At 41.4% G+C, this 17,565-nt stretch overlaps 1 protein-coding gene across 2 annotated transcripts in view; it reads right to left on the bottom strand.

Moving 5' to 3' along the window:
* Positions 1–17,565, bottom strand: part of LOC128941881 (bifunctional heparan sulfate N-deacetylase/N-sulfotransferase 4) — a 65,155-nt gene that overhangs the window by 14,781 nt on the left and 32,809 nt on the right. Inside the window, exons 3-6 of one of the 2 annotated variants that reach the window (XM_054283885.1) lie at positions 16,147–16,234; positions 13,911–14,065; positions 7,902–8,087; positions 6,865–6,993 (exon numbers count right to left, since the gene is read on the bottom strand). In XM_054283885.1, coding sequence (XP_054139860.1) covers positions 6,865–6,993; positions 7,902–8,087; positions 13,911–14,065; positions 16,147–16,234 — 558 coding nt within the window. The remainder of the gene's footprint in view (positions 1–6,864; positions 6,994–7,901; positions 8,088–13,910; positions 14,066–16,146; positions 16,235–17,565) is intronic. The other variant, XM_054283886.1, reaches the window with a different exon arrangement.

Here is a 17,565-nt window from a genome sequence, read left to right as displayed (position 1 = left end):
TGTGTGGGGTCGCAGATGAAGAAAACTGGTTGGGAAGTTCTAATCCATTAGTTATATATATTAGTTATATTTTGTTTTTTTTCAAAGCCTGAAAGTAGAAAAAAGACGGGTTTTAGTTTTTTTCCCCTCTCAGCACATGCTTTGAGAGGCTGTGAAAAAAGTAACTACTGCTTCTGATGAATTTGTGCAATTGGTATGTAGCTGGGTGAGGGTGAAAGATCTGAATGGAAGTTTTATGGCTGTTCATTTGTCACACTTGTGCAAGTGATCAGCAGCACAGCTAATTGTGGCCAAAGCTGCTGCCACTCACATCTGTGGGCCCCAGGAAGCCTTTGCAGAAGTCTACAGCAATTCAGTTCTCTTGTTATTTCCATTTTCTAGTGAAATTCATGATACAGGATTTGTTTTCTTGCCATCTGTGTTTTCTCATTGAAAAGACTTCCTCAGACTATAAACTCTCTCTTAAAAAAGGAAATAAATCTACTCAGTTCAGACTTAAGGACAAACCCAAGTTCAAATTAAGGAAATAAAGCAGATTGCAGGGGTTTTGGATACTGTTGGTTTAGGTCAAGCTGAACATGAGGCAGAGCTGTGGAGGACAAGGGACATGCAGGCAAAAAGAAGCCCAAAGGATGATGACTTTGGATAAGTGCCCATAAATGACAGTTTGTCTGCCATTTCTCTTTAGACATGTGGTAAATGAAAATCTGCTTCTAACTGGGCTTGGAATGATGGGAGGAATGATGCCTCTTATCCCTGACATGACACTCTGTAATCTCCAGGCGGAGGAAGGAAACATTCCCTCGCATTCCCTATGGACCCCAAGTTACAGAACAAGTGTAAATCATTCTGTTTATTCTGAGCACTCCTATAAAAACTAAGAAAGAGTTTTCACCAGGATATTTTCTTTTGAACTGCAAAGAAATGCCTGGCAAGTTACTATAGGCTGGAGATGCAGGAAATTTATCATTTGGTTTTATAGCAGTTCTACTGTCATGTTGCTATCTTAGCAGTTTTCTGACTGCTCTGGGTGATAGAATGTTCATAAATGATGATTAATTAATCCAGTTTGGTGGCCTACTCTGAGCAAACAAACCTCAGAGTTAATTTAATTCTCCACTCTTGGTTTCAGAGAAAAAAAAAGGCAGCATTTTCAGTTCACTAGAGGATATAATATTCTCAAATCAGCCACTTTCCAATTAATTTGAATGGCAAGCACAGTGAGGAAATTTAGTTCTTGGCCATTTACTTCTATTAAGCATTCATTTTCAATAATCAGAGAGTTCTGAGTCAGCTTGTTTTCACCTGGAAGACTTGCTCCTCTCACTTGAATAAATAATTGCATGGTGTGTGCATGAAGGTATCAGATTCTTTCCCTCTCTCTCCAGTACCCCCTTGTTGACATGCAGTTGTTGGCTGCTATTTCTGCCATCACCCAACTTGCTGGGAAGGAATTCTGGTGAAATATCAAAATGTGTGGAGTGGAGCAGCAGCTTTCATAAAGCAGGAAAATGTCATGAAAGAAGGAAAAGAGATGTGCTATCCTTGAAATGTTTTCCTGATCCTCTGGGTTTCAAGCTAATTAGTTTCTAAATGTGCTGCTGAAGGCTTGAGTTTCAATGGGATAGTATTTCCCTGTAGTAGCTCTGTGCAGCCATGTGGGATGAAGGGGGAAAAATAATGATTTACCAGGGGGGGAAAAATATTCAGGACCATGAGGAAGGTCTGGGTTGATTTGTGTGTTTATGAACATTAAGATAAATTCTGATGTAACTTGTTAACAAAACTCCCTTTTAATTTGGTGGAATGAACCTGTCCCTCTTGTCAGGTTGGAGAGGAACACGTGTGTCCTTGTGGGCTGCACCCTGATAACTGCAGCTCCACAAATATTGGCATTTTTTATTGGGAGGTTGCCTGCCTGATTCTTCTGTCCCCAAAATGTGCTGAGATGCTCAGCTCACAGAGCCCTCAACAGAACCGCACTGTGAATTACTTTTGGATTGCAGCACATTTCCTACAATGCCCAAGGTTATTTTTTATTCTTTCTATAACTATGCTCAGAGAAACAAAGCAAATAAAAAGAAAAACATTACCAGCACTCAAGATGTTCCATAATAACATTCCCAAATCTCTTGCGGAAGGTATAAATTAACCCCTCTCTGTATTTGCTTTTAATATGCCAAAGCAATAACGTGTGATTCTCCTGTCTCTGTGATGAGAGGGAGCAGGGAACAAGAATAAAGTCTTCCAAGTGTGGCACATGCAGGATGTGGAGAATGCAGATCCAACAGGCTGGGAATAAGCAAAAGCCCTTTAGTCATGGGGAGAGTTTAAAAATGGAAATGCCTTTAAGTGGCCCTCAGAATTAAAAGCATCCCATGCCACTTCCCAGGGAGTTGGAATAATAATGTCCATTATTATGGGCTGCCTGTAGCTTCTGCTGAGGGGAGTTCAAAGTTACCTTTCAATCACAGGTCTGATTTCGCTCTCGACAACCAAATTCCTGTGAAGAAAAGCTAATCTTCCTGAAATTCATCTGCCACGTTTCACCTCTGCTTAAAGCTTCTTAGGGGTGTTTGATTGAAGTGGGAATAGAAGCCTGAAGTGTTTAACTTCACCTTTATTCTGCTGCTTTTCCATTTTTAACCTGATCTGTCAGTTGCAAATATGTGATACTTTGGTGGCTTTATGGGCCAAATGCTGTGCAGGGTGTGCCTGACTCTACATCCTATGTGGTGAGGCAGGTGTAAACCTAGAATAGGGAGGGTTATGCATATAAAAATAGGGAGAAAAATTACTTGTGCCCATTTTGATGGTGGAACTATGGAAAGGAGTCAGTGGGAGATGGAGTAAAAACACCCTGTGAGAGGAAGGGGAAAGGAAGAGTCAGTCCTGATGAATTCCTGTGTAACAGGGAGAGAAAACAGGGTGCTGCAGGAAAGGGGTGCCAGGATTCTGGGTTATCCAAAAGCTTTTCAAGATGAATGGGTAATGGGAAAACGTGTATCCCATTGGCAAATAAATCCAATTCACTGACTGCTCAACCAAGCCCGTGGGTGTTGCTGCTTCTCCTCAAAGCCCCATACTCTCATTTTTGCTGCAGTGCTCGACTGAGGTGCCTTTTGTGCTGTCACTTGCTGGCTTAATAAAAAGCTCTCCGGTTTAAGGAGGTGTTTTTTAGGAGAAATGACTCTCTCGCTGTTGTTTGTGGAGGCAGTAATATTTAGGGCTGTATTTATTAGCTTATCTTGGCTGTTAAATGTTTATGGCTGTTGTTTATGGCCTGTGGAGCAGGGGAGGAAAGGAAAGGAGCCATCAAACAGATAGTGGGAGACCTTGTGGATACTCAAGAGGTGATAAATAGAACAGTTTGTAAAAGCATTAAACATGTCAGACTCTTCCCGCGAGACTGAATGAAGGGCAGGGTCAGAGAACCCACTCGGTTTTGAGTCTGACATTTGGATGTGGAAAATCTCCCTGAAAACTTCAGAACCAATGGAGCTCTCTAACTTTGCCTATGAGAAATCTGCTCTTTTTTTGTTGTTTTGTTTTGTTTGGGGTTTTCTTTCTTCTTCTTTTTTTTTTTTTTTTTTTTTTTTTTTTTTTTTTTTTTTTTTTCTGCTGCTGAAAGCTTTAACGTTTTGGGGGCTTTGTTACAAATGGGTTGCCTTTAATTCTGAGTTTTCACAGGTTACATTTGGAAGCAGAGAGGGATTTGCTCTGTTCATCCCATTTGCTCTCTCCCCCTCCTGTTCTGTGTTTGGTCATGATAGCAGATGATGGGAGCCTGGGAAAATAGCCCAGCTTCCAAACCAAATTCCCTTTCCAAAAAAAAGAAAAGGGACCTTAAAGCAGGCTGGTTCTACTGCTCGTTTCTCTATGGAGTGTGGCAAAACCAGAAGTGCCTAGAGAGTTGATGGGAAGAGGTTTAAAAGAAAACCAATGTGCACAGCACTGGTGAAATAAACAGTGAGGGAGGGAGATTGTAAGAACATATTCTGTGAGAAGAAAAAGTTATTCTAGAGCACAATTAGGCTAAGCAAATAATGAGCGGTAGAATTTTTAAAAGGCTGAAAATAACTGAAATGTTGAACTCCTTTGAAATGCCATCAGCTTTCTTTTTTCATCTTATATAACCCAATGAAGCAAATGTTAAAAAGATATCTCAAAGCACTGCAAAAAGTTGTAAAGAATTGAGAAGGTTTAGGAAGAGAAAAAAATCACATGATGCTGTTCAACGTGGTTTTAAACAGAAAAAAAATTTTTACAAGTTTCAAGCTGACTTTGCCTCTGCTGCTGGAGCTGTGGGATGCTGCACACCTGCAGAAAACCTAAATATTTTTTTCATAATGCTGATGAGAACCAGAGAATTTTCTAGCATATTTACATAGCTGGGTAGTGTTATTTTCCCATTAAGGACATGGTGATTTTCTTTTAAGATGCTCTTTAATATTGCACTCCTGTCTTTGAACATACATCATGAGCAGCAATGTACTTTTTGGAGTATTAATGTGTTTTCTTGGCTTAAGATCTACCTATACTTAACAGAAATACTTATGCTGTTACAAGAATCATAGTGTTGGGACAAGTTTTATTTTGCTATCAAAATTAGATTGGGCACAAAACCAGTTTTGTAAAGCTTTTTTATATTTTGGTTGGTTGTGGCTTTAGAGGTAATTTTTCCCTCTTCCCTTATTTCTAGTGAGTGTGGTGGTTTTGCTGCTCTCTTTTCACTGCTGCTCTGCAAGTGCTGATGCTACAGCTTTTGGGAGGTCTGTCCTAATTAAGATTTAGTGACTAACTGGGTTTTGATGTTTGTCAAACCACATAGTAAATAACATCAAAGATGATTATAACTTAACTCTGATTGAACAGTCAGCTTTGGTCTGGCAAGGGAGATAGGAAACTTTAAAACTGAAATTTTTCTTACTTGTATCAAATAGTAAAGCAAAAGTCCAAGAAGATAATATTTAATTTTCTGCCCCAAACTGTATTTGTATTTCTTATTTGTACATACATCTGAAGCTCCTTGTTATTGCTCTTAGCCTCCACATGAAGGAAACCCTTCAGAGGGGAGCTGGATTGATACCTTTGAAAGAATTTGGCTATTTGGGTTTATTTCAAGGCCAGTCTGTTTGCTGAGCCTTCCCCACTAACTTCAATGAGCTTTGCTTTGAAGTGTTTATGCAAAGAGTAAGTACCCCAGACTGCAGACTTGAGCAGCCTGCTGCCTTAGCTGGATTCTGGAAAGGTCTGCCTGGGATTCTTGTAACCCTCATTAAAACTCCAAGGAAGTTGGTTTGATTTCTGTCTGTCTTGGTGGAATTTATCCCTCCTCTGCCTACTACTAAATCATCTCTGCCAGACATGACTCATCTTTAGGATTCATAAATTAGACAGTGAAAATATATCTCTGAGCCACAGAGTATTTAGTAGAAGCCATTTAAAAAAATTCCATCAGAAGATCCCCTTGACAATCTCTCTGCAAACTTTATTTCAATGCAGTGTCCCTTGGGCACTTTCTAATTTAACCATCTGTGTGATATTGCTTCATGGAAGCACAAACATTTTTGGTATTTGAGCTTAATAGGTATTTGTAATATATTTGCTGAAATTGCTAACCATGATCTGAGGAAGGGATGGAGTTTGTATATATCTTTTGAAAATCTGTTTAATCAAAAGTTGATCATGGCAGTTTTTTCAAATACCACCACCAATATCTAGGGCACTCTCAAGTTATTGGGACACAGATTGGCTGAGGAATTTGGGCTGTTCTAAGCATTGCTTGTGGGGTTAGGAGTTGTACATGCTCTGCTGCAGGCTGCTGCACTGCCCAAATCTGAGGAAATCTTCACCTCAGTGAGAAATGCACAGGTATTCATCCAAGTATGATAAAGCTCAGTGTGAATTCCAAGCTACAGTTCAGGAAAGCATGGGAAGAAAAGCCAGCCTGAGAGAACTGCAGGTAGTGGGGAGGCAGGATAAAGAAGAAGGATGTTTTATTCCCAAGTGAGGTGTCATGTGTATGGTATAGAAAAATTCCAAAGTTCCATTTCTCTAAGACCACTGAATCCCACTCGGACACCAACTTACTTACCCAGCCAAATGTTCACTCACCAGCATCTAACTGTATAGCACCAAAAATCTATTTTTAGGTGTCTAAATAAAAGTGACCTGGATTTGAGTCAGCTCTACCTGAAGTTGCTTTAGCTCTGCAGAGGAGTCAATGAGTACTGGAGTTTAAACTCACTGAAAATGAGGCCACCTGGAAAGACAGGGACATTCATTTTGTGCCTGGTACAGCTTATTTGGGGGCAATGGGAAGGAGGGAGGACAATGTCAAGAAAAAATAATCAATACATGGGGGGGGTTGGCTCTTTCACTTGCTCCTTGCACCTGTAGGCTCCTGTCTTAAATGGTACCAGGCATTTTTTTAGCAGCTCAAAACCTGTTTTTAGGAGCTGGTGATGGAGGAATGGTATCAGACCTGAGCCCTGGGGTTTCCATTGAGCTATATGAGGAGTGCCTGAGGAGCTAAGCTCATGAAAAAAAGAAAAAAAATGAACAAGATCAGTTTTTTCTACCCTCACAGGTTAGTTTCAGCTTCACACGTCTCTCAGGGGGTCCTGGCTTCAGGCTGGGAAACAATAAGGAGCTGGAATTAATGCATTTCCCAGGAAATTGTTGCAGGTACAGTTGTAGCTGGAAATTGGCAGAAGACACTTTTCTCCTTTGTTCTTAAACTGCTTGTTATGTCTGAGCAAGTGGTCCTGGTTTTGATTTCCCAACCTGATCTCCTTCCCTTTCCCCCTCCCTCCTCCCTGCCAGTCAGCACATCCAAAAACAGCACAAGAAGGTACCTACGGGGTTCAGGAGAACGGTGAGGAACAGTTCCCCTCCTCGGATACTTTTGTCCAGCTCCTGAGGACCACCAGGATATTCCTTGTAAAAAATAGTGTGAGTGAAAAGGCCACAGGTCTGTCGAGGGAGCACCTGGGAACAGAGGAACAGCAGCTTATTCAGGTATTGCAGTGCCATAATCAACCTGGGGAAGGACTTTGGTTTCCCTTAATTCAATATTTTATATAGTTTTACTCAGTTAAAACAACAACCAAAACCTGCATTTGTAGAGCATTTGGGTACATGTGTAAAAATACTGCTGATCTTGAATCTGTTCCAGCAGTAATTGGACTCTGCAGGAATTTGCTTTTGAGCCACTCCCTCTGCCTTGTTTAGGGGATCACAAATTGCACTTGGTATGCACAGGCAATATTCAGAGCAGCTTTTGGGACTTGAAACCATCCCTTGGAATATTTGTCAGTTCACTTTAGAACACCCAGCTTGGTAGGACAGGCCAAAGGGCTTGCTAAGTTTTCCTGTCCTCTGTGCACTTTTAAGTGCATGGGAGGAGACTTCTCTCCCCTGGGTGAGGGGTGTAAGAGTCAGGCAGGTGTCCCAGTCCTGCCTCTGGGAATTTCAGGAGCAGAGCTGAAACTTCAGCTTTGCAGAAGTGCTGGAGGAGATTACTTACACCTGTTCACCTTCCCAGGTGATGGGTTTCTAATCCTTTCATGCATAAAGATGAAGCAGAGCTGGGAACAGAGGTCTTAGGCCATTTAATGATTTCACAGAATGCAGCCACAACTCGGCTGGTAGTGATGGGGCCACGAGCACATTTAGTTTCTGAGGAATACTTCTGCAGTTGCCTGAGTCTGTGTGACTTTTGTCCCCCTCTTTTAAACTGCCTAACAAATGCACTCTTTGGGCATCCTTACAGCTGCTGGATCCTGGGGAATTTTAAGGAATGTTAAGGATGCTGGCAGAGGTGAGGCCTCCAGTAAGAGCAGCCCCCTCTGGAGTCCCTGCAGTAGTATTGCTATGAACATGGAAATGCAGTGTACCATGATGCCATTGTGGATGAAGCCCCGTCTGTACCGTGCAGGTTTCAGGTGTGGGTACTCCTCTGTGCTGGTCACACGGATGTGCCACACCTTCTTCCAGGCCTCGTAGAGCTGCACGTGCACCGGGTACACCCCCGAGTGATGTGGGGCCACCGCGTAGCCCATGCCCGTGGGGATGCCGTGCTCCTGCAGGGTAGGGCACCACAGGGATGGACAAGTTAGGGACACACAGAACACCCTCCCATGTCGTCATTCAGAGCTGTATTCCTGCACGCTGTGGCACTGGAGAAGCTGCTGTCCCTAGACAGAGTTGTACATAGTGTAGCACGAGCTGGAAGGAACTGGAATTACAGTTGGGTGACTGCAGTGAGGAAGGAGTAATCCTTCTGGATTATGTTCCATTGCTGTTGCATGGAATAGATTTGCCTCCTGTTCCATTACATATTGCACATATTTTGCCTGGTTCTTTTTAAAGGTAATCTAGTGAACCACTGCTGCTTATTTACTAAGCTAGTAAACAGACGGAAAAAAATGTTGCAGTGACATATATGGGGTTTTGTTTCCTAGTTCTGGCATAGGAGAAAAATTCCTTCCTAGTTTTATAAGTAAATGTTCCTCATATCTTCTGAATCTCCTGATTTTTTCCATGGTGTTAGAGTATAGCAAAAAATAGCTTGCACTACTTTTACATTTTATCAATATTTATATTTAGCTCAATTCCTCTATGGAAATATATGCGTGTTCATCATATAATCTATAGGTTATCTTGCAAATTTCCTCCAAAGACACAAATTCATCTTGCTCCCAGTACTACCAGACACGTCAGCCCTTTTCTACTCCTTTTAAACTGATCTGCAGAGAGAAATGGCTAAAATATGAGATGATTATTTTATGGGGGGTTTTTTGTCCTTCCTTTTGCCCACATTATCCATTGATTACTTTAATTCCAGGAACAGCAGGTTCTGCTGGGCATCCTCAAGTACTTAACAAAGAAAGGGTTTTGATTCATTGGCAAAAATGAGGTTAAATCTGTAGGGAACATTAATTCCTACATTACATAATGCAACCACTTTAAATGATCCACTCTTTATAGTAAAGACCGCTGGTTACAGACCGATCCTGTAAAAGAGAAACCCAAACTCTCTATTTTGTCATTTATTGAGGACATAAAGTAATTTCAGTTTGTTAATGCTGTTGCCTACTTGAGAGGCATGAGTCAGTTTAAGGGTGGAATGAAGGATAGCTCTATAATGACGGATGGTAAATCACCCTGTTCTCTATTTAATTATTTTTTTTTGCCATGGACATGTAAAAAGGAAAAAGCTGAATCAAAAGATTTCTTTGAATCTGGCCATTTATTGCCATGCCTGGGAGGTCTGTGATGCTCGGACTGTGAAACTGTTAACCTGAATATCCTGTCTCAGCTTTCATGGACAAACCTTCACAAAATGTGGGGTAGGGAGTACACAGAAACAGAGATGTAAGGCAAATGTGTCCTGGGGTTGACAATGAACACTGTTCTGGATGACTTATCCCAAAGTAGGGATCTGGATGAATATGTGTAAGATCCTGTTTATCTCCTGGCTGTTTGATGCTGGAATTGCCATGGCAACACAATGCTGAAATGGTGATCTGCCATTCACAAATCAAATCAGGCAGTTTTTCAGGAGTTCTCAACATAAAACACAAGTTAGTCTCTGAATAAAACCTGCTCACTGCATAGCTCAGCACACAAATACATCCGATAGCCAGTGTGGAGTTAAGGAGAAACAACTATCAAATAATTCTGTTTTCTTTGGGCAGTTCTATTTGCAGTTTACCTGGGAAGATTAAATACTGTGTGTCCCCTTTTAATGATTTTCTGATTTTTTGTTATTAAACTTATTTTGGGAGTGAAAACTCATGTGTTAAAGGAGGAGTATACTGGTGTGTCAAGATATGAGAAATACTGAGTATTTTCCTTGTGTATTCTAAGGAGCAATTGCCTGATTTTTGCCTTGAAAATGTACATTGGGTTTTTTGTTTTCAAAATTTGTGCATGTTGGTTTAGTTTGGAATGTAGGTATGATTTGCCATTGTTAGAGAAAATAAGAATGCTAACTTTTAATTTAATAAATTTTATGTCTACTGTAGGTCTTTGCACACAGTCAGTCAAGGTGCAGATGTGAAGGCTTTTATTAGATGCAAAAGCTAAATTCAACCTCAGCTAAGTCTGCACAACCTTTTGGCTTTGTCTGATAGCAGGTGATGCAGCAAATGAGTATTTCAGAACAAAATAAGGTGAGGCAGAATAAATCTGATCCTGCTGCACAGGATGATTTTATCCTATATTCACAGCCCATTTTTAGAGGCAGTGGGCAGCTCTCCTTCCCCACATGAAGTACAGATATTAATAATGGGCCAAATGAGGCTCTTTTCATCACATGTAGATGCTTTAGCCTTGACTGTGCGGTCACTGAGCCCTCCCATTGTTGGGATTTAATTGGTGTATTAAAAGCTCCTGCTGTACTTGTGGTTTGAGCAGCTCAAGAGGTGCAGGCAGAGGAAGTGCTAATGTGCATCTGCAGTTGGCTGTAAGCAGGAGGTGGGAGCCAAGGAGTCCTGCTAGACAGGTCCTCAATTGATTTGTTTAGTTCTACATCTTTGTTTCTCCTTCCTGTCAGCTCCCAGCTGCCTCGTGGAGCCAGTGACAGTTTTTGCCCTGTCTCTGCTGTGCTTTGGGCTTTGTACTCACAAATGAGCACAGAAGATAATCACTGAGCAAACAAACCAGGGATGGAATAAAGAGCTACAGGCTTTGGATTAGATACATTCTAGTTGTTTTTGTCAGATAAGGATGTACAAAGTGGGAGGAGGAATATCTTGTTATTGATGGCAGGGAAAGCTTGGTTTGTTTTATTTTTGGAATATATGCTATCAGAGATTTCCCCATGAGTAATTTTTTTGCCTCTCTGTGTATCCATTGCATTGTCTATAAACAAGGAGAATAGTACTTGAGGAATTATCAGTTTGTAAAATTTAATCTGAGATTTTGTTCATTAATGTTTTTAATGGATTTTGGGATTCTCTGATAGAGAAAAACCCCAAACCACAAAACATGATCAACTCAAACCCAACTGATAATCAAAATAATTTTAATTTCCCACTTCCTTAGGTAAGCTCTGGAACACACCATCCATATTTGCATAAATAGGATGACATTGGGATAGCAAGGCTTTGGGCAGCCTGTAACTTTAGCACAGTTAAAACCTCTGGCTCTTGCTCCTCTGGGGCTGAGGATCTCATGCTTGATGAGAGATTTGGCTGTGAGGACTTTGGGAATGGGGCTATGCATGGTGCAGCTATGGGGCCATCACTCAGGTACACTTGGATAAGGATTTTGCCAGGCAAATTTCCCCTGCTGCTTACCAGATCCAGAGCAATGGGACAATGACATTTATTGCAGGATGTGAGCAAGTTTCTTCCTCTCACCACGGAGGCAGTGGAAATGATAAATATCTCAGGGATGCATGGAACAATTTGGAGGGCTCTGGGTGAAGGCAGCCTCCTGGTTCACATGCAATGTGCATGGGAGGGAATCCTTGAAGGCAGATGCACAGAGGTGTCCATAACTGCACTGAGATCAAGGCAATTAGATACCTAATTAGCAATTAGTTCTGTGTGTAAAAAGCTGTTTAGGTACCTGATTTCTATCTGTGTGCTGACAGGGCTATTTGAGGCAGGCTGCAATTGTAAGCTCCATTTTACAGAGCTTTGTTAGGGGGTGTGGATAAAGCCATGTGAAACAGAGACAAGGCTTTTATCTACCAGCCAGAGCAGGCAAACGGTCATAATAAACAGAACTTTTGGGAGTTATTTGGCATCTTCAGCAACCTTGAGTATTGTTCTTGGATATAATGGTGTGCTCTCCCTTCCAGAAAACCTTGTTATCTCCTTAGCCATGTTTAAAAAAAGTGAACAAAGAAATAGCACCTTAGGTGAAGAATTAATGTGATCACACTTCCAAATAATTACTGCAGCTTTTCTTGCAGAAGCTGACACAAAGTGTCACCTGTATGTGCAGCCAAAACAGGAGGTAGGGAGATATGGTCAATAAATGAGAAATTCAGGAGAAAATGGCACCAGCATCAAGCTGTGTTCTCCTGAGTATAATATAGTGGACAACAGACAAAACACATGTAACATCAAGCAAATTTTCCATGTATTGATCCAGATGTCTAATTTAAATTTGGATCCACCTTGGACATCAGAGAATAATGGGAAGAGGTTTGCTTTAACTTGGAGGGCTTAGAGAAGTGCAGCTGCGGAACAGGGAATTTGTTTCTCAAGTAAGACATGATGCTGAGGATGAGACAGCCAGGGAGGAATGAAACCACTCTGAAGTCATGGCTGGGACCTCTCTGATAGCTATCAAGGAGGCTGTCATAGAGGGAAGATGAATTTCTCCCACAAGAGAGAATTTCAGAGGAAGCCTTTTGAAAAGAAATGTTCTCATAAGTAAATGGTACAGCTCATATAGATTCAAGGTCAAGGGGTTGATACAACTCCTGTTTAAATGTTAGCAGGAAATAAAAGTGTAATAACAGCAGCTTTTCACTGACATCAGCTCCTTATTTATAGGCACCCTAAGGAGTCTCTACCCTTCAGGACACAGGCTTTATCTTTCTGGAGTGGAAGTTACAAACAGATTCCATTACCAGCTCTGTTTTCAGGCCATGCTATAGATTTTACTCCCAAAGGTGGCTTGACCTGGGTGACTCCATGCTTCCTGAAAATACTAGAATTTCCCCAGAGGTTTAAAGATGAAGGGGTTGTGTATTTTTGATATATGGATTATTTAAAAAATTACTCTTGCATTTCAAGTCTCAGCTCTGTTTGTGTCTCTGGGCCAGGCTACACCAAAGGCATGAACAGGCTGTGCCAGGAAGGCTGACAGGGAAGCAGGAGCGTAGAAAGGAAAGGAAGCCATCCTGCCAAGCAGGAGATGGGAAGGGAGGCAAGTCTGGCATAACAAGTAAACAGTTAAGCCATTTTTAATTAATTTTCTTTAAAGGTTGGTTGGAAGGTATTTCCATAAACAAGGGAATAAATTGCTTCCAACTGCTTGTTCAGGCATTTGCGTCTGCCTTTTTCCTGATGTGCCTTGGCTCATGTGAGGGTTGGGAGGAAGGGGCTTGGCCTTTGGAAGCTGGGAAGGGTTGGGGAACTGCTGTTCCCAAAGCAGCTGAGAAAGCCCCACTGTGTCCCTCAGCTCCTGTGAGCAGCTCTAGTTGCTTGGCATTTCTGTGCCTCACCAAAGACCACACAGCGTCTTTCTAAAGCCAGCATTTATGGATTTCAGGTTCTCTTTGCCATGTGCAATAAGCCAGCAGAATTATCCTGAAAAGGCTGTAAATAGTACAAGTACTGTGAGGTCTGGGCAAGGGGGAGGGTGGCTCATGGAAGTTCAGAGCACAAATGAGGAAAAGGGAAGCACAATTATCTGTCAATATCAGCAAGAGGTTAGCTGTATTCAATGACCTGCATTTTCCAAACAGGTCATTTAAAAAGACACAGTGAAACCCAGAAGCTTCACTTGTCAGCATCAAGATTTGTCCCAAACCACACACCAGGTTTAGAGTTCACTGCAGCTTCCTCCCTGCCTTACTGAGTATTTTGCAGCAGAGTTTGCCAAGCTGATAACCTGTGTACAAAGTGCTGCTTAAAGCTGTTTAGGCCAGCAGCTGTCTGCTGTGTTTGCACTGATTCTGATCCCCATGGTCCTGCCAGGATACTGGGGCAGGGCTGCTCCCTCTGCAGAGAGCCTGCGTCAATGGGAAAGGCCAAGACAAAATTCAGTTTTAGTCACAAACAGGCTGGGTTTGGGATGAGTTTCTAACCTCACTCATGCCTCTGTTCGCATGCCTGAGTAAATTATAGGTATTGTATAGACAAGCATGAAACCAGTGGGGAAGGCATGGCCATGGTAGTGAAGGCATCCCAGTAAATCTCTTGGGAACTCTTCCTCACCATTGCAAACTCTTTGTTGAGGATCATCTGCTCCGCCAGTGAGGACTCGTTGTGGAAGAGGTGTGGCTGCATGTGACTCCACATGTGGGGAAACCACCAGAATTCATCCACAGATCTCAGCAGCAGGTCATCACCCTCATCCTCCTCCTCCGTCCCTGCAGAGGGAAGAAAGGAAAAAAAAAGTTGCTAGAAAGCAAAAAAGGCCCATAATTGCTTTTTTAACACAGAAGAGTCTGCCAAAAACCCTGGTGTCTTTGGCTTGTCTCACTGTACTCCTATTATTTTTAAAAACTATGGGAATATTAAATATAAACAGTAGGACTTTCTTTTTAACATATAATGATCTTCAAAACCACCCCCTCCCCATTTTCTCTATTTGCTTTATTTTAATGCCACACTGTCTTTTTATCCCCATAACCTGGCAGATGGATTTAATATGACAAAACAGTGCCAGGAATGTTAATGCTGTTTTCCAGGTCTTTTGAAAGCTGGACAAATGATGATGTTTGGTATTAAAGAAAAGGTATCAGTTATTTTCCATTTTGTCCTGATAATAATGTCACTGTTAAATACCAAGTACTCTCCATAAAGGCAACATATGGATAAAAATGAAATCTTATCAAAGCTTCCCCTCTATCCTCCTAGTAACTACCCCTTTATTAGCCTTGGTTAATTGAAATCTGATCATTTCTGGTAAAGTGTGAAACAAGTTTTAAAATACAACTAGGTGGAAAGCATGAAGCTGTAATGGCAAAGGCTTCCAAATATTTCTTAGGGTTCAATATTCAATTTTGACCAGATTTAATCTTGAAGGAAACCCAATAAAATCTCCTGTGTTAGTGAAGGGGATCTGCTTCAGGCAGAAGCAAGGTTTTGTGGCTGTAACAAAGAAAACCTTCAATTTGAGAGAGGACCCAATGCTCTGCCACCATTTGCAGACACATCTGCCCTGCTTTTCCAGCCTGGAAAGGCACAGTGACATTCCAGTAACCTCACCTTCAAGCCACCCAAGAATATTTGGTTTTTAGCAAACCAAATATTTTAACATTTCCTTTGTGTTCGTTGCAATTTGAATGCTTTCATTTTGTTTCAGTCTAAGAAATAATTGCCAAAATCAGTCTCCTGATGCAAACACAGAAATCCTGTCTTCTTACAGGCCCTTTAATGTTTTGCAAAACTCATTGGAAGCGAAAGCTCCACGGATGTCACTGTTTACTTGGCAGGAACATCCAGAGATCCCTGTTCAGTGCCTGCACTTCAGCTCTTGGCTTTTATTTTCCATTTCTGCTGTGGTTTTTGAAGAATGCCACTACACAAGGAGAGCAGTACTTTGAACCTTTCTCCCAGAGTCACTGAATTCCTTTGCTTCCCTCTTTGCAGCACTCTGTGAGTTCTAAGGAAGCTGCTCTCCTATGATGGGAGTGCTGCAGGAAAAAGAAAACAACCTTGTTTACTGGAGAATTCCATACTGAAAAGAAAGGCCTGATGGCTGCTCCCTCTGTGCCCTGCATTTTGGGAGTGACTGCTGGCTGGTTTTGGGGTTTGTTATTCACTTGCAGTCACTCAGCCATGGGCAAGTGAAGAAACTTAACCCAGGCCTTCAAAATGGGACAGAGCCGGGAGAAAATGGAGTTTGTGAGGCAGCTGTGGGTCTCTTTGATAAGCCCAAGTTAGGGATGGAGAGGAAACAAGTGAGTATTTGAAATACAAAAAGAACTACAAGAAGAGATTGTAGATTTAGGTCAATTTAGTGCCTTATTAACTTGTGAAGTAGAGTGTGGTTCTTGAAAAAAACCTACTTTTCCCCATTATTTTTTTTGTACATTTAGGTATACACCTAATAAATTTTTGCACTTTTACTATAACAAAACCCAACCAAGATGAAGCATAATCCTTTCTGTTTTAAAGAAGAATAAATAGATGTTCCACCATTTCAGTGTCCAAAGGGGTAAAGACACACTATGGATGAACTGCTCAGGTACACAAGGATGCCCTTGGTGTTTTCCTGAAGGATATGTGGTGGTAAATCTTAGTGTTATAAAGGAGGCAAAGTGGTTGCAGAGATCTCTCTAATTCCTCAGGAGACAGAGTAAGTTTTTTCAGGTGTGATAGGTGTGATGAAATATAAAAGATTGGCAAAATGATGTCTCAGAGCCTCTGATTATTTAGAAAGGGAATGTTTAAAGGTAGATTTAAAATTCTGTCACCTATTTAACTGCATGAAGTTCCTTCTTACCTGTGTGGTAAAATTTTCCTGAAAATCCAAGGTTGAAGGTAAAATTTGCAACCTGAGTGCGCAGTAAATTTTGAGTCTCTAGTAAAGCCTGAAATAAATAAGAAATTAACATGAATTTAGAAAAATTAATATTATTTGGGCTCATCTTTTTTTATAGGACTATTACAGAGAGCTTAATTTGTTCCATGAGAGTTTGATGGGCTAGAAAAGGTAGTGGGAGTGCCTGAGTGTCCAAGGAGGTGATGGTTCTGTGCCTTGGCCAAGGACATTTTCCCCTGGGGCACTGATCCATAGCAGGACTCAAATCCTGCCACTCAGAGGCAGCAATATACTGGCTCACTTCATTAGTGAAGCTTGATAAAATGTGCTTAAACCCCAAAATAAAATTAAGAATACTACTCATCATCTAGGCATGAAGGTGTTGGGATTTGCTTACCTGCAGGACCATTTTGGGCTGTGTCTGAATAGCAAATTCAGGCTTAAGTGTGAATGAGCAAAGCTTCAGGTTTGGCCTGTAGTAGAAGCTGTGTCCATGTCATAAATGCATTTTTAATTTAATTAATGTTTATTTTTATTCTCTCCTCCAAGCTAAGGTAAGCCCACTGGAAATGAAAGGAAGCAAAGGGTGCTTCTTATGGAAAAAATAGTCTTGGCCACTGGTCCAGTTTTTGTTCTGGACGTATTTCTAGCTCCTAGGGAAAGGGAGAAGATGATTAAACCTGTGTGAGCTTTACTTGATGTTTACCACTGGTTGTTAGCTCTGCACTGCACCTGGAGCTGCTCCTTGTGCATAGATCTGCTTTGGGTCCCCAGCCCCTAGAATTTGGGGGTGCTGCATGTGAGATGGGGAGTGCATTTCTCTCCCTGTTGGCCTTGCCAATGCTGAATAGGTTATAAACTCTGTTTTCATCCATTTTCTGTGCCTCCCATTATGTGGCTCTTGAGAACTTTTCCTATTATCTATTAATAACACTCCTATTGATTGGACCTTCATGTTCTTGCAGAGTTCAAAGATAAAATGATTGCAGTGGTTTACACCCTACCCCAGCCCAGCTAATGTCCTTCATTTGAAAAAATTACATTCTGTAGGGTCATAATTTCCTTTAACCTCATAGGAAAATAGTTTTTTGGTCTAATTTAAGCAAGGACCAGAAACCAGAAGTATCTCCTGTGCAGGATAAACCACAAAAGCAGGGTTTAAGCCGCTGAGGTGTGTGAGTGTAATACGACAGACTTCCAGGCAGGGTGCATCTGCCTTGAGTTTTTAAAATAGAAACATACTTAGAGTGACAAGGAAGATGTAAAATTGAGATAGTGTTTATCAGCTGCAACAGTCACCAAGCAAATTCCTCTCCTTGCCGAAGGAAATAAAGCAATCTTATGTCAGTAAATCTTGTGCTTTAGCATTAAATATTAAGG

The sequence above is a fragment of the Melozone crissalis genome, unplaced genomic scaffold, assembly GCF_028551555.1.
Source record: "Melozone crissalis strain CALT ecotype California unplaced genomic scaffold, PUWL_Pcris_2 ptg000039l_1, whole genome shotgun sequence".
Classification (NCBI taxonomy): Eukaryota; Metazoa; Chordata; class Aves; order Passeriformes; family Passerellidae; genus Melozone; species Melozone crissalis.
Note: the sequence above shows the minus strand (reverse complement) of the source record. Positions and strands in the feature narration are given on the sequence as shown.